Source organism: Anguilla anguilla, chromosome 3 (assembly GCF_013347855.1).
Source record: "Anguilla anguilla isolate fAngAng1 chromosome 3, fAngAng1.pri, whole genome shotgun sequence".
Taxonomy (NCBI): domain Eukaryota; kingdom Metazoa; phylum Chordata; class Actinopteri; order Anguilliformes; family Anguillidae; genus Anguilla; species Anguilla anguilla.
The window spans coordinates 19,042,478-19,065,127 of NC_049203.1; the positions used below are offsets into that span (position 1 = coordinate 19,042,478).

Sequence of the window (22,650 nt, forward strand, 5' to 3'; positions counted from 1 at the left end):
TTTCCATATTTACTTTGGTGTCGCATTGGAGATTTGCGCTGGTAAAATGGTGTGGGCGATCTCATGTTACACCGCAAAAATATGGGAGGAGAGAATGGAAATTTATGCATATGGTCTGCTAGGGCTGATTTATCAGGGCTGGTGGCCATTGCGGCAAAGGTATTTGCATCTGTTTTTTAATATCTGCACCAGTCTGGCCATTCGTAAGAGAAGTAATCATCAGTGTGTTTGAGTAGGGGAGAGTCGCCATAAATGGATTTTACTCATTTATTGAGAAAATATTTAGCCGAGCACTATGGAATTTTACCTCAGACTGCTTTGACACATAATCAAGTCGTTAGCCGTTCCAATTAGATTCACAATTTAATTGAGTCGGATACAATTAAAACCAAGGTTGGTATGACAGTATCCAAGGTGAGGAATAATTGTAACAGTAAATGAAAATGCCCTATAATGTGCGTACACAGGTTTTTCCTGCACATACTAACGTTAATCATGGAAACACATTTCCAGTGGTAATGTGAGATCGGCCACATCCTCAAATTGTGAAGCAAAATTACTTCCAGAACAGATTTTTACTTTGCTTGCTCAAAAACTGTTTTTTGGAATTGCAATTTTGTAGCACCGATGATAATTTGCTGAATGCTTAGTAAATATGGCCCTTAGTGTGATAAATTATCCAATTAGAACACCTTTGATTTACAATAAAAATAATTAACTAAAACGTCTGTTGATTGATTCTCTTCTTTTGCTATTTATCCTCTCCTATCTCGTGTTTGCAGTGCCTTCTCCCAGTGCCTTAAGACTGGACACCTCGGCCTCTTTTGGAACGGCCCGGGAAGTCGTTGCCATCAAGGATTACTGTCCCTCCAGCTTTACCACTTTGAAGTTCTCCAAGGGTGACCGCCTCTTCGTGCTGGACACGTCAGGGGGAGAATGGTGGTACGCCCACAATAACACGGAGATGGGGTACATCCCCGCGGCTTACGTCCAGCCAGTGAACTACCGGAACTCGTCTCTCAGTGACAGTGGGATGATTGACAATCTCGGGGATGGCCCTGAGGAGGGCGCCAAGGAGCTGGATCTTCTTGGCGAGTGGACTGGGGTGGTTCCGAAGTCCAGCCTGCCCCATGACAGCAACCCATTTACCAACCGCTCCTCCACTAACCCTTTCCTCAGCGGAGCCCTGGACCAGAATAGCAATGAGAAGGTGCACAACAGTGTGGACCTGCTGCTTTTTGACACTCTGTCACCAACCGTCCCAAGCTCCATCTCCAGCTCCGCGGTTACTGCCAACGGCTTCGGCAACAGCATTTTTGACTTGACCCCAATGAGCCCTAACCAAGAATTTGGGCACTCTCTCCGCAAGGACAACCCCTTCTTCAGGAGCAAGCGGTCCTACAGTTTGTCGGAGCTCTCCATCCTCCAGGCTAACTCCAATGCTCCCCAAACCTCCTCCAGTTTCTTCAGTGGCTTGAAAGCTCCGTCCCCAGAGCAGTTTCAAAGCAGGGAAGACTTCAGGACGGCATGGCTGAACCACAGAAAGCTGGCGCGGTCTTGTCATGACCTTGACTCCCTGGGACAGAACCCGGGCTGGGGTCAGACACAGCCGGTAGAGACCAACATCGTGTGCAAGCTGGACAGCTGTGGTGGAGCCGTCCAGCTTCCGGACACCAACATCAGTATTCACATCCCCGAGGGCCACGTTGCCCCAGGAGAGACCCAGCAGATCTCAATGAAAGCTCTCCTGGATCCCCCACTGGAGCTCAACAGCGACCGCTGCTCCACAGTGAGCCCTGTGGTGGAGGTCAAGCTTAGCAACATGGAGGTCAAGACCTTCATCACACTGGAGATGAAGGTGTCAGTGGTGGTGAAGAAGGAGAGCAGGCAGACGGCCGATATCGTGTGCGTTAGAAGTGACTGCAAGGAAGGCCCTTACGCTCCAATCCCTCAGGCCTATGTGTATGGGGATATGGTCCAGGTCCAGCTGGACAATCTGGAGCCCTGCATGTACATTGCTGTTGTGGTGCAGGCCCAGCACCTGTCCCTAAACTCCACCGTTTGGGACCATGTTCTGAAGAAGGTCACACTGGGCGTGTATGGGCCCAAGCACATCCATCCCTCCTTCAAAACGGTGGTGGCCATTTTCGGCCATGACTGTGCCCCAAAGACTCTGCTGGTGAGTGAGGTAGGGAAGCAGATCCACTCTGCTCCTCCAGTGGCCCTTCAACTGTGGGGTAAGCATCAGTTTGTCCTGGGGCGACCTCAGGACCTGCAGGTTGGGGTGTACTCCAACATGTCCAACTATGAGGTCAAAGTCAACGATCAGGCTAGGGTGGTGCGAGGCTTTCAGGTAAAACTGGGCAAGGTCAGCCGGCTCATTTTCATGATATCCTCTCGGAATCCGGATGACATCTCCGATTTTACCCTGCGGGTCCAGATCAAAGATGATCATGACTCCATCCTGGCACAGTTCTGCGTGCAGACACCTCAACCGCCTCCCAAAACAGGTATGCGGACAACAGGCCAGAGGAGGTTCCTGAAGAAGAAGGAAGTTGGGAAAATAATTTTGTCCCCACTGGCTATAACCACAAAATACCCAGTGTTTCAGGATCGCTGTGTCACCAACATGAAATTTGGCAAGCTACTCAAAACGGTGATCAGACAAACTAAGAACCAGTATCTCTTGGAGTACAAGAAAGGGGACGTGATTGCGCTGCTTAGTGAGGAGAAGATCAAACTGAAAGGACAACTGTGGACCAAAGAGTGGTACATCGGATACTATCAGGGCAAGACAGGGCTTGTCCACGCAAAAAATGTTCTGATTGTGGGGAAGGTTAAGCCCATATATTTCTGCGGACCGGACCTCACCACCACTATGCTATTGGAGCAAATCCTGAAGCCCTGCAAGTTCCTCACCTACATCTATGCCTCGGTGAGGACGATCCTGATGGAGAACGTCGGGAACTGGAGGGCTTTCGCTGACGCCCTCGGGTACACCAACCTGCCTCTGACGTATTTCTGTCGGGCGGAGCTGGACAGCGAGCCCGAACGCGTGGCGTCCGTGCTGGAGAAGCTCAAGGAGGATTGCAATAATGCGGAGAACAAGGAGAAGAAGTCGTTTCAGAAGGAGCTCATGATGGTGAGTGGGAGTATGTGTGTGTTTGTGTCTTTGCCTCGTTTCCACTGTTTCAGCACGGAAAAGGACATCAGTGACAGTGCCAGGCTGTTATCTGCAGAGTGCTACGTGAAGCTATGGTCCACGGGGCTAATTCTGTTTTGAATTTAGTTGATAAGCGCTGCATGGCTTTTGGGTTTCTTGAGGCTGTGGGAGTTGTGAAGCGCAGCAAGTATTTAAATATTTTGCCATAATCCCACCCCGCCACCCCCACCCCATCCTCTTTCGTAAATTGCTTTGGATAAGGAATGCACGTTGCATGCTTAAATGAGTGGAGAAGTCTATCTGTTTATTTGCTCCTTTAATTTAAAACTTACTTTTTTATATCCATTAATATTCAATTCTATTAAGAGTCAAACAGCAGAGGGATTTCAGCTTCAACACAGTTTTTGCAGTACCGTGCTTTACATGCACAGACAAACAGCCTTATTGTTAAGAACAGAGATTGTCATCGGGTTTGGTAGCACTGGGGCTGGGGTTCATGTGTGTGTGCCCCTAGGTTCAGTCAGCAGAGGGTTAGCGTATGTTGCGCAGTCCCTCCAAATCAGTGCGATTGGATGCAAATGGCTCCTCCAGTCTGAGCGAGGGCGTCATGAGTAAGTTGAAATACCAGGCTTGCTTTCCCGTCGGCTGTGAATAGAACGCAAACAGAGATAACAGCATCCTGTGAGGTTTGTACTCTGTGGAACTCTTAAGGATAACGCAGCGAGTGCAGTGACCTCCTCTCTCCCTCTGGGTTGCGTTTCCTCTGTGGAATCCGTGCCGTTGCCGTGTGCACTTGTGTTTCCACAGGCAAATCAGACAGCACCACTTTGAACTTGAATCCGCTTAGAGGCTGTCTGGGAAACCAGAATTTGGCATTTTTTTCATAGAAGGGAAATGAGTGGCTTTTCATAAGAATCTTTGCTCGTGGAGTCGGTTATGAAAACGAAAGTTGCGCATTTCAGTCTCCTCAGGGGAGGGGGAAAAATAGGCTAACGTTCAGAGCTGTCTGTCCGCTGCTTCAGACGACCGTGTTATTGACTCTCCTGCTTTGTATGCTTTGGTTCATTTAAAGGCCTCTGCCCTGGAATGGGAGGCTTTGGGGTAAGGCAGGGTGTAAGAGCTATAATTTATGTGTAGTCATAAACACCGGTTGCAAACATTTATAGACACAAATGTATATTGGCGTCGGGGGAAACGTGCTTAAAATGAACTGGAGGTTTTAGACATGGCGAGACCATCCTGGGTTATACTCCAGTGTGTTTACGCTGGCAGCAGACATGCTTAAGGGGGTACATTGTTTTAACCACAGCCATCAGTAAATCAGGCTTTTTGTTCAAGTTAAAATTGAATGTTAGTATGTTCTTGCAAAATTAAAATTAATATGGTTGTTGGCAGTGGGCTTTATCAGTAATTAAGTAAGGCGCAATCAGTAACTTTCTGTGAAAGTTAGTTTTTCTTTCATTATTTTGAGCAGAATACAATTTTTGAGCATTGAACATTTTCAACTGGTTTTGTACAACAGGTTTTCTTCAACTGGAATGATAAAAAAAAAAAAAAAATCTATTCAGTAATCTGTAACATTTATATATAGTAAAGTACACATTTATTAGTTCACGTTGTAAACATGCTCTGTCCACCACTGTCATCTATGCGTGAGTTATTATACAAACACAGGTAAGCCGATATTTTAGCGACTGTGTGTTATTTCAGTGCGTTTCAGTGCACAGACTTTTTTCCATCCCTGATGTCACATTATTTGAGAACACACTGCTAACTACTGTGTTAGCTTTTTAGGGTCAAATTAAGTGTGTAACTGTCCTGCTGAGACTTAACTGTCAAAGTCTGCAGCAGAGGTGTATAAATGATCTTGTAATTAAGAAAATCAATTGTTAGTGTGCGATACAAAGAGAAACAGTGAGAGGCGATTGCATCTGACATGCTATAGGCTATTTATCAGGCTCACACAAGGCAGTTTGTATAATGCAGAGGCGTGGGACACTATCTCCTTAGCAGAAGTTAAACTGATTTTCAGAACTGAGGTCCTTGGTGAACTCTTGTCTGTAAATGCACAACTTTTTATGTTCCTTGCCATGGTCCCTTTTCTTTATCTTCCGCTGCCATGGCTGTCCGTCTCCGAATTGCCTTTCTTTCCCGCTGAATTGTTCCCGATCATACGTGTAGAAGATGAGGGTGTACGCAAGCGATTACCAAAAACAGGAAAGACATAAACAGAATTGTGAATTCATGCTTGCGTCTGGTGCTTTCCCCTCAGTATTAGGCCTAATAAATCTGTGCCCTGTTTGTCTGAAGCACTGCTCTCCATGCTATCGTGAGCAGAAAAATCCTTTGAAAGTGGTATTTATCGGCATCGCTCACACTGACATGGGACATCCGCACAGCCTGATACTACCGTTTTCGCCCTGAGGGATGATGGGGTGGGGCATTTAGAAGCTGTGAGCAGCCATTAGGTTCAGCGTAGAAGACTCCAGACGTCAGTGTACACACATCCACTGTAGCGTCTCCCAGGAAGTATGCGATTATAGCCGTGCGGATGTGAGCTAGGATATTCTTAGCCATCTTCGAGGTCAGGGGTGTCATTAAGTAACATGGAATGTGTATCATTTTTGCTGCGGGTTTTAGCTCATTTATTTCTGTGTTGGTTTTTGTTTTTTGGCCTGAGCTACAGCGGGATAAGGATGGGACGGGGACACAGACAGGACTAGCCACGTAGCAGTATGTGGTTTAACACAAGCGACCTCACACAAGGGATTGTGTGTAAACACATAGCCTACTTGACAGAGGAAGAAAGACTCTGTATATCTTACCATGCTAATCCCAAATGACCAGCCAGCCAGCCAGCCACTGGAAATAAATAGCCTATATGGTAGAATTATTTTTTACGTGATCAGTGAGATGGGGCAGCCTGAGATACGGCCAATCAAGGCAGCTCTCTGCAAGACAAAAGGTTAGGAAGCAATGGTCTGAGTGAAGCCTGGGACTCAAGCATCAATCTATGCAGAGAAAATCAATTTACACTAGAGCTGCTTCTTCAGTACTGATGGTAAAAAACAAAGATAGATTTATATGCATTCAGTTTATGCAGACCACTTCAGACTGCACTATGACTCCCCGGATCCTCTTTAACTCTCTTAGCTGCTTTCTTTTTTAATTTCCTTTTGGGATCATAGTGTTAGAGGTAGGCTATAACTGTGTAAATTATATGATAGCTGTGTAGCTACGTACTCTTGTTTATGATACTAATTGTCGATTTTTTTGGTTTACTTTATACTTAATACAAACTTAGTACAAATGGGCTTTCCTTGCCTTCTTAGGGATATCACACTTCTGCATTTATGAACCTAACAGTGATGTTCTTTACCTTTGTACATCACTCTTGATAGGCTAAGTGTCTGCTAAGTGATGTCAGTGCAGTGTGCGTGTAATGTAATGTAATGTCTGTTATCCCCATTAAGAAATATCATAAACATCTATGCTCCTATATCTGGTAAAAGTACTTCACATTGTTACCCATAATAGCCCATCACATTTTCATGTGACAGATCAGTACGGTGAATAGTGATTGTTCTTTTGAGGCAGGTTTTTAGCTGTGGAAATACCATCACATTATCTCTCTTGCCTGCTGTTCAGTCGGACACTCGACTGAGTAAGCGCGCCATTGTTTCCTGAGATGCTTTTTAAAGGAAGGGTCTGCCATATATGTTGGTCCCCGCTTTGCAGCTATAACAGCATCCACTGTTCTGGAAAGAGTGGAGCAGTTGAGAATTCTTTGGTCATCAACTGTAAAGGTCTTCCTTGTCCTTCGAAAGCCCTTTACGATTACTGAGCTCACCAGTGCTCTCTTCTTAATGATGTTCCAAACAGTTGATTGTAGTGAGCATAAGGTTTGGCTTATGTTTGACCTATGTTTTCTTTATATTTATCATCCTCATAATGGCTTCCTTGACTTTCATTGGCACAACTCTGGTCCTGACGAACGCCAATAACAGACTCCAAGGAAAATTAAAAGCCTAGAACCAAGGCTGTATACTGAAAGCTCTCTTATACTTGCAGTAAAGAAGCAATTGAACACACCTGACTAATGAGAAACACCTGTGAAGCCATGTGTCCCAAACATTATGGTGCCCTGAAATGGGGTGGGGGTATGTATAAAAGTTGTTATTTCTACTTGGTGAGACCAAAATGTAGCTAGGTTTAATAGAAGCTGTGAATCTGCACTTTAACCACATAGGCCTATTAATTGTTTGATTATGTAGCCTAAATTATAGAGTACAGAGCCAAATCAAGAAAATTTGTGGCTTGTCCTGCCCATTTCAAGTCAGTGTTATTCCTTTTTTTTTTTAAACCCATGGCACCTAGCTATAAATTCCACACGCCTCCTGCTTCTATCATTTGACCATCTGTACTTTGTCTGAACTTGTAGAAATGTTTCAGATCTATGCATGCTCCTAATTAATGGATGCATTTAGATTAATTGGCAATGCAATGTGCAAAGTAAGCTCTGAGCTGAGATTAGCTGTGCATTGACTGACAGTCACAGTAAATCTAGCTGATATGGTGTGAAGAATTTATTGCTGTGGGGTACGGGGGGGGTGGGGGGGGGGTGGTGTTGAGGGGGTTGCTAGGATGCAATTGACTTACCCTGGGTTGTGTTCCAGAAAGGAATTTCTTATTAAAATGAAAATTTAGTTTCTGGTGCTTAGGTGGGGTGGAGGAGCGGTGATGTGGGTGTAACATAGTCATGGCTGATCAAATGATAAAAAAGTACTGAGATGAACTTTGGAATGCCATTTTACTGGTAATTACCACTGTTGGGTCCCGGTTGTATTTGAAACATGTAAGGAATCTCAATTAAACATCTGCTCTTAAAATTCCGTATTTAATTGGACTGAGTTTGTGGTATCTCTGGCTATGGGCTACATGTCCTCAAATGGCTGTGCTGTGTGGTGCACTCTCTTTCCATCTTTTAGTCTTACTCTTCCTTCTCATGCCACCTGACACTGATTATGACCAGCCATAATATCAGGTCATTGGCCATGCTATCATGCCATTGGCTATGCTGTCAGGCCGTCAGCCACACTGTCATGCTGTCAGGCTGATAGGCCATGCTACTGGCCACACTGTCAAGCCATTGGTTGTGCTGTCAGGCCATTACTGTAGTAATCATGGTGGACAAATGGAAAATGATGAGGTTATACTCAAGAGGGCCCAAAGGACCAGGAAACCCCACATAAGAAGGTTAGTGTAGGGTTAGACTTGGATATTGAAAGCATACAAGCAGGGTGGATATTCGTAGTTTTTAATGTAGTTTTTACAAGCTTTTGATTGGTGAATTTTTTTCAATGAAAATGTACCTTATTGACATTGGTGAATATATAGCTCATACATTAACTTGCATTTTATTTACCGCATGTTTTATAAAGTAGCCTAATCCTATGTGGACCATCTGATATGAATTGTTAATGGAGTATGCACTTCTTGCACTGGCTGTTTTTCTTGGGACAATATTACAGTTTATTTCCTCCCCTCCAGGGAATTACTGAACCTCACTCCCTGATCTTTGCACATGCTTGCATTGTAAGTCATCATGGATAAAAGTGTCTGCTAAATGACAGTAATTTAATGCAGTGTAATGCTGACTCGCTGCTAAATCCTGGAGCACTGTATTTTATCAGGGTTTTCTGCAATGTGAATAAAACTTCATAACTAAATGCACACTACTTCACAGAGGGGCAGGGGGGAGAATGGTGTCACACAGGGTCATCTTTTTCAAAACAAACGTTCAGAAGATAATAGCATTGTGCCTTTCCTGCTATGGCACAATAGCTGCCTCTACCATAGCACTGCCACGATCATAGAGTGCTACCCTCACCATAGAATGCTCTATAGGCAGCCCTCACCATAGAGTGCTACACAGGCAGCTCCTACCATAGAGTGCTATGCAGTCAGCACCCACCATAGAGTGCTACACATCCAGCTCCTACCATAGAGAGCTACATAGTCAGCCCCCACTATAGAGTGTTACATAGCCAGCCTTCACCTCAGCCATATTTATGTCTGTTTAACTGCAAAACAAAATCCCTCCTGCCCCCCCCCCCCCCCCCCCCCCCTTTTGGGGGGGTTTATCCTGATATAACTTGGCCCTCAGTGATGGAGGGAATGTTGTAGCCTATTAATATTTAAGTAGCCCTTTTGTGATGTCTGGGGAATCTCAAAAAACATGCACTCGGACAGCCCCCATCTCAATAAATGAAGCAATAAAATATGAAATTGGGTTGTCTTGGAAAAAGTTTAAAGTAGCCTATATTTTGAAAAAAATGCATGGTCATGTACATTTTATTTTACTTGTCAAAATAAATGTAATTCATCATTGGTTTAGGGCTGTTTATTTCAGGAAATATGTTTCTGTTGTCATCCACCATCAAACTCTTAAAAAACAACAGTTTCCCCTGAAAACAGTGGATGTGTTTCCACAGCAAAGACCCCCGATTCCCTGCTACCTCCTAAAATTAAATGAAGGTGAGCATATGAACAAAGTATCTCCGAATTGAATTGAAATGCTTTGCATCTTCAAAATTGTGGGGCCTTTTCTTGTTCTTTTCTTTTCCTTGTTTGGTTCATGGCCGAACAAAAGGCTTTGCTCAATAAATGTATAATTTGACTCAGGTTTGGCAGGAACTAAGAGTTGGCTTAGTTATTGATGTTAAAAATCATCACAAATGATGGCGCTTCCGGCATTGATGTTGTGGTCGGGGGTACGCACATCCAAATAAATTTGAACTTTTGTTGTGCGAACAATAGAATGTATTCGGTAGCACTATTGGCTGTGCGTAGCTGTCTGACTTGAACCTAGGCACTATCACATTACATTTAGGCATTTAGCAGATGCTCTTATGCAGAGTGACTAACACAGCTCTTTTACATATGACCCCTTTAGACAGCTGGAATATTTGCTGAAGCAACTTGGGTTAAGTGCTCAAGGGTACAATCGCAGTGCTCCACCTGTGCATAGCCTATTTGCTGCGGAAAGAAACTTTGGCTTGTTTGTATAAATTGAATGACATCCGATTACCTTTGAAATGCAGTGTATTTTTTGGATGAGCATCCATTTGCTTCTGAATCTTGTAAAGCTTTGTTGTCTTCAGAGCAGGGCACAGGGAGCATTGATAAAGTCATCTTGTAGTATGAATGGGTGCATGCTCTGGAACATAAAGTGCAGGGAAAGTATACTTATTAATCGTAGAATCATGCATCTAAAAGACACCTGTGGCATCTTTGGTTCCGCGTTCTCATTCTTCATTTGCGGGCCCCGTTGTTGAAATTATGTCACTTCCAGGCCCCAATGATGAGGGCGCCAGAGATCAGGTGTCATGGCGGCTCGCATAGTCTGCCATATGGCCTACAGACAGACCCTTCCTCATTGACTTTGGCCACCGCAGTGTGTACATCCCTTCTGACCGAACTAGCCGAAGTGATCACACGATGATGTCAATGTAGAGATCGCCCACAGTTGGTTTAAAATATCATTTGGGTGGCCGCATTGCCATGTGGAAAAACTCATCTCATATGTTTCATGACAATTGCATACTTTTTTTTCACCGCTAAATAATCTAAAGCGATCATCCTCTTCCATATGCTGAAGTGTATGCTCCTTCCCCGCAGTCATTGTTGTTTTCCTTACTTGGTACAGAAAAAAACATTGTTTCCATGCTTCGCCTGGTTATCAAAACCATTCAAAAAATTTGAATCTGCGCTCTCCACTTGCGTGGAGTGTCACTAAACGAACAGTTTGAAGCCTCATTGAGTGTACAAATGTACCCATTTGTATGCGGCCCGTGTTCAGCTGTGGTTTGATTTCGGCTGGATTCACCTTCGTTTTCACCCAGCTTTACAAGCGCAGTTCCCTAACTTTTGCGCTACACTGGCATTTTAGGAACCACACCCTTAGGAGGGCTGTGCCTGTCAATCAATCAAGGCTGACACTTCTCCTCCTGCATTTTCTGAGACACGTGGAAAAACATAGGAAATGGCTGCCAGACAGAATGAGCTGGCTTCTGCAGTACAGGCTTCAATGCACATTTTTATTCATGAATAAAATAGGTCTATGGACAGCCTTTTTAAAGAAATATAAAATCAAAGCCTCTCCATACACTGTTCACTCGGTGCATTCATAATAACGTCCTTAGCAGAGGCTTAAACCAGATTCTAAACATGGTCTTTTAGTCAACGGGACTTAAATAATGTGTGTTGGTTCCAAAGATAAATACCACGTACCTGCAAGCTTTTGCTTCTGTGAAAGAAAGGGTTTATCTTGTCAGCGGTGAACATGATGTGTTTACGGTAAAAGAAATATAGGCCCACTTTCTGTGCGCGGTCAACGCTTTTTGTGGAATGTTCCTTGCCGCCTGCAATCTTTGATAAGAAACAGGCGTAGAGGGTTTTAAAAAGAAGAGGAATCTGAAATCTACAGAAGGCAGATTAATTTGCACAATATTCACAAGCTTTTAAGTGCAATAAATCTTAAGGATGAAAAGCTGCAAAGCTCTGTCCTCCCTACTTTGTTCTAAAACATAGAAAAGTTGTTCCAGTTATCCCTGGAACATTTATCGTGAAAAAAAAAACGTATAGGCTAGATCACAAGAACATCAGGTACGGGGCTACGTGCAACATAAAAGGGACACATTTCAAACAATCTATTCTGTCCAGGTGTTCAAGCACAGCGCTGTTTGTTAATCTGAGGCTGTGTTCACATGTGACGATTTGTTACACACACACACACACACACACACAACTTAAATATAGATGAGAGTACAACTTTAACTGTTTTTTGACTGTCGAGGTAACTTGTGCTAGAGACCAAGAATAGTTCTATTTAGGATAGCCTAATCCAAGTTTTCTGATTTAAAGTTAAGAAACGCTACCATCTCTTCTGAGGGTTTTAGTGTAGGCTAATTGAAGTTCTCTTAAGTTTAGTTTAGATGAATCTACAAAAATTAGGAGCCATAGAAAGAGTTTAATTGGATGTACAAAGCATTTACGAAGCGCGTCTCTGCAGATTAATGCATATGTGCAATGAAAGTGAAAGCCGCATGAGTGGAGTTATTGTTATTTTTTTGTGTGTTGCTATTTTTTTTGATAATAGTTCTTAGCTTAGGCATTTTACAGAGAGCCCCTCCACAGCTTTCAAAAACAAACAACCACACTCCAAAGAATAGTAGGTTGCAGATTTGCTGGGTAACAGTGGGGACAGGGTGATTGTGTGTGCTGTGGTGTGTGGCCCATTTGCAGAGTCATTGTGTGTGCTGCAGTGTGTAGCTGGCGAGAGTGAGTGAGTGTGTGTTGGTATGTGTGCTGGGGTGTGTAGCTGATTTGCAGAGTGAGTGTGCGTGCGCTGGTGTGTGTGGCAGGTTTTCAGAGTGTGTGCTGGTGTGTGTAGCTGGTTAGCGGAGTGCGTGTGTGTGCGTGTGTGTATGTGTGTGCCGGGGTTTGTAGCAGGTTTTCTTGCGTAGATGTAGGGACAGATGGTGAGAAATGAGCTGGTCCAGATGGTCAGGCGCATGCTATTTTTAGAAATGGACTGTTAATAGGAAGTCTGATTCAACAGTAAAAGCCCATTAAAGCACTCATAGATGCATGTGCACACAATTACATGCACAGAGACACATACACATACACACACACACACACACCACCACACAGCGGTCAAGCGTTCTATTTTTGTTCATATTCTACTTGTCATTGATTGTGTCATTACGCTACGCACTGATGATTATCACAATAATAATAATTTTAAAAAATGGAAGGTGACACACACATGCTTATGCGTACACACATGTGCATGCACTTGCATGCTTACAGACACACAAACACATACACACACACGCACACACGCACACATGGTTGTAGTTCAGATCCAGGGCGGTCAAGGTTTGTCACCAGCAGCCGTACTGCTACTCACAAAGGCCAGGATGAAATCGCAGCTTCTCATGTAACTGAATTGTGGACCTTAACGCCGCTGGAAAGTCTCAGCGGAATACGGGGGGGTTGGGCCGCCGCGGGGGCCCCAGGCCGACGCGGGGAATCTCAGCCCCGCAGTTGGTTCCTGCGCATTGTTAGGCGCGAAACACAAACAGGCGTCGTGGTGTCTGGAAGGTCCCTCCTCGTGATGGGAAAACAGTCCAGCGACTGCTTAAGGAGCTGCGGGCGTTGTTTCCCTACTCAGCAAGTTTGTCTTTACTGAAAGCTGGGATAGCAATATGGTGGAGTGAGAGGACACAGCCGCCGGTCTGCAAGCGAGTACGCTGTACCCCGAACCGCGTCAGCGTCGCGTCAAACTTCCTCTGCGTAGCCCTCAAACGGACGGCCGCGCCGGCTAGCATTTCTGACCTATAATGGACTTTATTTCAGGAACACGGCTCTCAAAGGTCGAGCGGCTTTTTCGCGACAATTACGTGTCATTTCTCCCGTCTGTCCGGCTCCGTTTGTTTACACTTCCCTGTTTTCCGCTGCCATTCTTTTCGTCCGTTCGTCTCTCCGGGGGCGAGGTGGGCGGGGCTCTGAATGATGCAGAGGCAGTGTGGGATGTCGGCTATTGTTTGATTCCCAGGTGGGGAACTCAGTACATTTAATGCCATATATACATATAGCTATATATACCTATACACAACATGTAAATTTTGCTTTCTGCTTTTGGTAGGGCTCTGTAAGGGAATTTGCAAAGCAGATGTAATTAAATAAGGTAACTATTGGCAGGATTTCATTAGGAGATGTGTTAACCGAAATTCTGCCTCTGACTTTAATCTGAGCCGTGGCCTACCAGGTCGTTTGCAACTGCTTAGCTCACCAGAGCATTTTTGCTTCTGAACAGTGCCCCAAATAGTTTATGTTGACACAAACAATGTTTTGGCTGTCTCTGATCGATTGATTTATTTGGATTTGTAGGCCCCATGATGGCCTGCTTTGCTGGCGAGAGACCACAGCAATCGACTCCAAATGCTAATGGCGCGCTTGAATCAACTATAGACCTTCTGTTAACTTTCTCCTGCATGAACTAATGATGCAGCGACGCACAGCTGGCTAAGAAACAGCTGAGCCGCCAGTTGTACATTATTTTTTTAGTCTAGTTTTTTTTTTTTTTGCTGTCAGCTGTGATCATTGCCTCTTCGGCAGCATATGCCTTTTTGAACTGTTTGAGGAAGCTTTTTCCAGTTCTCTTTATTCAGGGGGTGTGGCTTTAATGGTGTTGATTTCCCTTCGTGTATTTAGCCTACATTGAACTCAATTCAATTTGACTGCATTAACCAGTCATGCATTAGCACAGGATATGATGGTTCATTGTGACGGGCAATAAAGATCCTGTTTTACTTTGTTGTGCAAGCGTCCTGGTGGAAAAATACAGATAGGTTGTGCAAAGACAGGGTGGGGGAGGGGGGGTACTGAGGGGTGGGGTTGAGAGATACTGTTAGTCGCCTCCACCCTGAAAGCTGTCTTTCAGTGGAAGAGGAGGAAGTGTCTTCAGATGCGCTGTGAACACGCCCTATCCACCTCCAGGGAGCTTCAACTTTGAGGAGAACTTTGCTCTGAAGTCTTGCGACGGGGCTTTGGTGTTAAAAACATGTATGCAGTTTGGCTGAGCCTTCCTTCAAAGGAACCTGTCTCCAGTTTGTTTTCTCCAGAGGTCTGACCAGACTCAGCGTATCTGGGTCAGTGATGTCATGCATACCTGTGTGTACTGTAAATGTGTCATCACAACTGCAGCTTCCTGTTGTGCGGTTGGCAGAAAGTTTGCCAACACTTGAATGCAAACCACAGGGTGGAGCTGTGCTTGGATTGCTGGCATGCTTTCAGTACCAGAGCAGAACAGGCAAGCAGTAGGGGTCCCCCGCCAAAATGACTTTTACACTTACCCACGCACATGTAGAAATGAGAAATACTCGCTGTGGATTTAATATCCTTAGCCTGTATTCCAAGGCTCCCAAGATTGAATACACAAATAATCAACGCTGCCCCTTGAAGCACTGCAGTTTGTCAGTGTTTGTAATAACCTACTGCAAAGTGATCTGCATTCATGACATTCACTCACATTTTCAGGAAGAATATATCATATTAATGAATACTATCTTATTTCTGTATTTCATGAATATTGATGGAAAGAAAATAATGAAGACAGTGATTTTTTTTTCTTCCTGGCTTTAGTTAAATGAGATAGTACTGGAACTGTGCCCCAAGTAGTGACCGTCTCTCTAGGCTAATGTTTTTGTTTCAAGAAGAGCTAGGCCCGTAAGTGCACAAAAACTGAATTAGGGTGCCTGCCTGGTAATTAAAAGAATATAATTACATTTAGCACATGCTTTTATCCAGAGCAATGCACACAGCTTATATTTAATACAGTCCATTTACACAGCTGGATATCTGCTGAAGCAATTTGGTTTAAGTATTTTGTTAAAGGGGACAACTGACAGTGCCCCAACTGGGGGTCAAACTCACATCCTCTGAGGTAGGCCTATAGCCTAGCCAGTTTCATACCCATTCTACTATACTGCCATCCCAACGCAGGTCATGTGATGCAGGATCCCTCTCTAACGTACTCACTTCCTCTTCCTGTGTCCCGTAAGGCTGTTGCTCATTTCAGGAGAATGATGACCTCACTGTGAATGTTGGATTCACTGAAGGTCAGCAATGCCAGTGTCTCTGCTTCAATGTTTTACAATTTCCAGAGCTTTCCAAATCTCTGAGAGCTGCCCTCAGTCACCCTATATCAGGAAGACAAAGCACAGATCAATTAGGGATTAGCTACATTATAGCTTCCAGATTCAGGAGAGGATAATTTTACAAAATTCATTAAAAAACCAATGAACAATTTTAAAATAAAGACAGTGTATCCGATCAAACAAATGTTTGTGCACCAGAGTTGGAGTAATGAACTGGCTTTTTTATTTTTTGATGAGCAAACTTTTTTCCATGCTGTTAATAATTACTCAGCAGAAATGACTCCAGCCAAATGAGGAGGAAAGGCTTATAAAGACAATTTTACAAAACATTTTCCTCGCCTCCTTAATCCGTTACAGTTTGCTGAGTAACGGTCTTATTTCTCCCCAGAACTAAAGCATTACAATTTGTTTCGGTCATTTCCTTTGGATTTGGAAATAAAATCCACAGTGTACATTATTTTTTCTCGACTTTAACCTCTTCCTCTTATCTTGAAATATATGCACACTTTTAATTATGATTTGACTTGGTGGTCCAATATTTGCATATATGAATATTAATTAATATAGGCTAACTGTTATTCTAAAGCCAGGCAAGAGAGAGCCTCACCCTTGATTTACACCACCTTCAGTTCAGAGTTTATTTTTTTCCTATAATGTACCATATCCATGATGAAGTGGCATCCATAATCCCTCATGCCCCAATATACATGGTCAGGATCATGGATCCTGGAGGCGTGGTCAGACATTCCCACATCACCTCAGTCATTCAGCCACCAGGCTTATCCCCATTGGAGCTCAAAGTCAATCTTGAGATTTGGACTTGGATTTTTAGTTCCTAGCGCAAAGCCTACAGACCAATGACACACAACCAGGTATGTCAAACTCCAGTCCTAGATGGTCTCCGTGTCTGCTGGTTTCTGTGGTATGCTTTTAGTGAGCAGCAAAGTAGACAATTTGGGTGTGCAGACTTTTTGCCGGAACACAATGAAAATCAACAGATGCTACAACCCTACAGGATTTTAGTTTGATAACCCAGCACTACACAAATATGGTACGATTTTGTAGACATTGCAGGAGGTCTGCAGTTGTGCATTGTACTTCATTGCTGCAAAAGAGGGCCAGAGTCCTTATTTTAAAGACCAGTTCCGGTTGTCCACTGAGGAGACGTGTCTTGGCCATTCCCTAAGGATGATTAAAATGGAGGCACACTAGAGATGAGACAGGCTCTATTCGCTCCTCTGCCAAGGTTGATACCCTTGGCAAAGGGCAGCTGTTAAAGTTGGCAGTGATGAATAACGTGGTCATTTGGAAGACGCGAGTGAAAGTGTGTGTGAGGGACGGCGTTGAGACGGCCGTTGAAACGGGATGATAATGGGGCTGCCAGTCAGGCCCTGGAGGCCGACGGGGATTACCGCTTCCTGTCATTCCACGCATTCCTGCCCCAGTCAGAGCTGTCCGTGGCTGGGCCGCCCTGCCCCGCTTTAACTCTCCGCCAAGAGATGGGTGTGTGTGTGTGTGTGTGTGCGCGCGTACGTGTGTGTCCACGTGCAAGTGCGTGAGTGGGTGAGTGTGTGTGTGTGAGCAAGTGAGTGTGTTTGTGTGTGAGGGTGCGTGTGTTTGCTCTCTTCGCTGGTTTCCGCCCAGCAAACATATTTGTGAATGAAACACAAATCTTTTTTGTCAACAGACAGTAGAGCCTCTGCTTTGTTCAGGCCAAGGGGTACAGAGGGGGGTGAAGTGGGCGCAAACAAACCAAGGCGATGGAAACTGGGGTCAGTTTGACCCCGGCAACGTCCTCTTTATAATTCCCTGGACAGAAAAGCATGTGTTCCCCGCGGCGCTGCCCCAGCATTGTAATTGCCCGCACTCGGCTCCTTTTCCACCTTATCTCTGCGTAATCACTGGCGCTTGTTTTCTACCGCAAGAGCAAACTAATTGCATCCCAAATCGCTCCGGATTCATTTATCCCCCTCAGTAATGCGCTTGGCAGCGCGCCGCCTTGCTGCCCCCCCCCCCCCCCTTACCCCTGTGTGGAATTCGGTAATGAACCCAGTGAGCGTGCCCGGCGAGGTGCGGTGTGGAGTAACCCACCTCGCAAGAGCCTGAATTGGATGGGATCACACCGCGCGACGGGGAAGAGCTTTCCTGTCAGGTGTCCGAATGGCTCGGCGGCGGCGGCTGGTTTTCTGAAGCCGGAGTGGGCAGCCCGCGGTTTGATTTCCCGCCGCACCTTCACTAGCAAATCCAGCTGCCGGTGCGGCACGGCCATTAGGGACTCCAGCCAGTGACAAGACAAGTGTGAAAAGCAGACTTCAGCCCAGCTGTGGCAAAGAGAAGATTGGCGCTCGGCAGACAAGACAAGCAGTATCTCTCAGAGCAGTTCCGGTGTTTGACTGTTGCAGTGTTTGACTGTGGGGAAAGACACAAAAGAAGTGTGTGCTCCGGCCTGTTCTTATCACGGTTGGTGAGGCCTATTTCTGAAGTTACCAGGGCAAGAATTCTACTCGAGAGCTTACCTCACTTGTCAGGCTCATGAATATGTTCAGCTTTGCAGCTCTGCTTTGCTACTGACCCGATGGTCGGCTTCTGTTTCTTATAAACGGTGATCTTGTGCAGGCAGCGTGCCATATTCAGGTAGCAATCCGAAGCGAGGCCACTCTGTAGGTGGTGCATCAATAAGTGATGTACATTTAGCCATATATATGCTAACATCTTCCATATCTGACCCCAAAAAAGCCAGTGGGGTCACTGCACTAGGTAAAAGAATGTCAGCTGACTATTTAATCAAGTGAGACTTAAAATCGAACCACTGTGTACACATCTGGCAAAGCTCCAGAGTCTGAAACGCGTTCCTCGATTTATTAATTAGACTCAAATCAGTCACTTTGACAGCCCAAAAACAATGCAATACTGTCCATTAGCAATGACCCCTTGAACTCGTACCTTCAAACATGTCACATGTTCCTCCGTGATTGAAAATAAAGGGCATACTGCCAAATGATAGCATTGTCTGGTCACTGCTCGGTAATTCTTCAGTAACAAACTGCTATAAACTGCATAGCATAGGCCAGGCATGATAAATCAAACTTTTCCATGTCCCATCATTAGGTAGACAAAATGTGTGGATTCAACTTAGCAGCCCCAGCCAACCAGATCCATTATAAGATTTCTGCTGCACCATTTAGATTACTGGAAGCCTGTGTCAACATTAAGTAAGTTCACAGAGTTAATGGCATATCCCAGATGCTTTATTGGGGATCTGAAAGGGAGACTGCCAGAGAGATGGTAGTTGGATTCCCAGGCAGAACCAAAGCTATTGTGCCCAGGAATGAGATATTTAGCCTTAAGGTGCTTAAATCTGCATTGCTACTGTTACCATCCAGATAGATAAGGGTCGGTATAATATAATCTGTATTAGTCTGGGAAGGTCTGGGAAGGGTGTTAGCCAGGCCTGCCACTGTGGCTCATGTAACTGAGATGGTAGCACTTGAATAGAAATGTGCCCTTTCAATTCACTGTGGATAAAACTGCGATGTCAAATAGAATGTAGCCTAATAAAACTGTGTGTGTCTAAATCAATGTAAAGCTGCTTAATGTTGCAAGAGGCAGTAGAGTAGCATAATAGTTAGAAAACTCGGTTTGTGACTGCACGGTTGTAGAATTGATTCCCAGGTGGGGCACTGCCTTTGTACCCTTGAGCAAGGTACTTGACCTGAATTACCAAAAGTGTCCAGCTGTATAAATGTACGGTATGTAAATAAATTAAGCTGTGTCAGCTAAATGGCTAAAATGTGAATTGTAAGGGAATAAGTACGGTAATGTAAATGTAATATTAGGTAATAATTTTTGGATTACTTAATGTGCGGTGACCATGGCGATTAACGCGTCCCCGCGCCCGGCTCGTTTTCCCGCAGGCCCTGCTGAAGATGGACTGCCAGGGGCTGGTGGCGCGGCTGGTCATGGACTTCGTCCTGCTGACCACGGCCGTGGAGGTGGCGGCCCGCTGGAGGGAGCTGGCCGACAAGCTGGCCAAAGTGTCCCGGCAGCAGATGGATGCCTACGAGGCGCCCCACCGGGACAAGAATGGGGTGGTGGACGGCGAGGTGAGGGCAGTGGGACCCCGCGTCGGGGAGGGGGCGGGCGGGTTTGGGGGGGTCAATATCGCCCCATGGAGGCTGAGCCAGCATTCCGCCTCTCATTAAAATGAACAATGTTACAGTAAACAGTGGGTTTCATTTTTAAAAACAGTAATTATTACCAAAATCCAAATGAATTTCTCTCTGCAGGCAGTTCTCTCTGTAGAGATGGCATTGGTTTGCATTAATGGCTTAGTTTTCTAGTTTCATCACTGAATTTATTTATTTATTTATTTATTTACTTATTTACTTATTGTATTCATAATGACCTTGCACAGCATAACGAGAGAGATAATTTATTGTTACGTATTGACTGATAGTTTTCTTTATTTGCTTTATTTTGCTAATATTCACTGTGTTTCTGTGGAGTCCATGTGAGCTCACATTTTTATTTACATCAACCAAATTTCCTCAGCCTAGGATGTAACAATGCAGGCACATCAAGGCTAGAAACAAATTAGGATGAATTTGTGTAGGTATTATATAATTTTCATAAGATAGCAGACCAGGAGTTATTACGGATGGATACAACCATAAGAATAATAAGTCTGACAATGACAGTATTACACAGTACAGTTACAGGCACTGAGGCAGAATGAACAGAATGGGGACTGAAATGATGGAAAAGATAAGAAAAGCTAGGAATATTGAGGGAGGAATTTAATAGGGAGCGGATCAAAGGACGATATTAAGCCCAGGGTATTGTCTCGCCTTTGATCCCGTCCTCTGCCCTCTCGCCACAGGCTATGTGGAAGCCAGCGTACGACTTCCTGCTGACGTGGGCGGCCCAGATCGGGGACAGCTACAGGGACGTGATCCAGGAGCTCCACATGGGTCTGGACAAGATGAAGAGCCCCATAACCAAGCGCTGGAAGCACCTGACGGGCACGCTCATCCTCGTCAACTGCCTGGACGTCCTCCGGAGCTCCGCCTTCAGCCCCGCCGCTCAGGATGACTTCGCCATTTGAACCACGCCCAATGCCTGAGACTCCGCCCCAAGCCCCCACTTCACAAGGGAGGGGGGCGGGGTCTTTGTGACTGTAGCCCCGCCTCTTCCTGATGCCCGCCTTTCATCATCGACCGTCAAAATGGCTGTTTGTTCCCGCTCAATCCCCAGTAGGCTCTTGCCTTCTGCCCTGCTCCTATGGGAGAATTTGGCATCTTTGCCCTGCCCCTTCCTTTCCCCCCTAACTCAGAAGCAATTGTGGGTAGCCTCCCTAGCCAATCACTGTTGTGGTCTCAGTATTTGGTTTTTTGCTAATTTGTAAAAGGGTATTTTTATTGATGTCCTTCACAGTATATATTTTTTTACTCTTAAAATGGCACAGCACCAGTTTTTTAGAACCACTGTGACACTATCCAACATCATTTACGTAGAGACTGAATGCTAATTATGGGGGGGTGGAGTTTAACTAAATGTTAACCCTGTCATGTCTTAAATGGGAAATATATATGTATATTTATATACGTTCAAATTTTTATGTTGAAAACACAATGACCGTGTTCAACTGTCGGATTTCTGCTCACTTTTGGTCTTTTTACATTTCATTCTTACTTGCTTAACCTTAAACGCGAAGATGAAAAACAGCGTGTAAGTGAGACTCAAATTTCATTCTTCTGAAGAGCGACCTCTGTATTTTTTATTACTTTAAAGCTTTTCCACATACCTTTGCTCCTGCTGCAGCTCTTTATAGAATATTCCAGAAGACATTTCTACCGGTTTATCCACTTTTTACAAACATGATTTTGTACATTTTGTATGGAAGCTTATCAAACAAGTGAATAAGGCTTTTTGACACGTGTAGCCTATATGCTTTGAAAACAAGTGTCTGTCATCAATGCCAACTACCTTTATTTCAAGAATTTGCCCTTCATTTGAAGGCTTTCAGCTGTTTTCTGTGGTGTATTCAGTGCAGAGTACTGTATCAATGTTTAGTGCTGGGGGGGGGTGGGGTTGTATTATTTTGTGACTGCATCTGTTTTCGAGGGAAATAAAAAAAAATGAATGTAAATATTTGTACACATGGTTACAGGGATATTTTAATGTTGGACTTATTGTTTATATTCTGAAAAGTCTCGCAAGCACGTCTCCATGGTGTCTGGATGAAAAGATGTGTACATCTTTCTGGTGGAAGAGTGCAAGATATTTTCAGTCATTTGTGTTTGTGTTGGTTATTTTGTAGTCCACTGAGGCATAACATTGGATGCGCTCATGACCCGAGTCAACATTATTTTTGTTAATTTGCTGCCAAAAATGTTTGATGAAAAGACAAGTCATTTAAAGCCATCTGTCAGTTTTTTCCCCCATTAATTCAATAAAGTGGATACATTTGGAAATATTTCTTGCTACATCGTTGTATCCTGATCATAATTCTTACGAGGAAAATTCACATTAATATCTCTTCCGCACTGGCGAGCTGGAACCACATTTATCTTCCTGAATTTAGTCTGGTGAATTCATATTATTATTATTATTATTATTATTATTTATTTTATACATATATAATTATTTATTTTTTAAATCAAGCTTCCGCTTCTGGCTTTCTCTGATCGTTTGCTGTGGTCAGCCATAGTAGTATGCTTCTTTCCTTCTTTCATGGTTTTGACACTTTGATTTTAATGC

The 22,650-nt window shown here is 44.4% G+C and overlaps 1 protein-coding gene across 1 annotated transcript in view; it reads left to right on the plus strand.

Moving 5' to 3' along the window:
• The window catches only part of sh3bp4a (SH3-domain binding protein 4a), a 38,776-nt gene extending 16,400 nt beyond the window's left edge, over window positions 1-22,376 (plus strand). Inside the window, exons 3-5 of the mRNA XM_035411326.1 lie at window positions 783-3,142; window positions 19,806-19,994; window positions 20,771-22,376. Of these exons, the coding sequence (XP_035267217.1) occupies window positions 783-3,142; window positions 19,806-19,994; window positions 20,771-20,995 (2,774 nt within the window). The 3' untranslated portion in view covers window positions 20,996-22,376. The remainder of the gene's footprint in view (window positions 1-782; window positions 3,143-19,805; window positions 19,995-20,770) is intronic.
• Window positions 22,377-22,650: the final 274 nt, after the last annotated feature.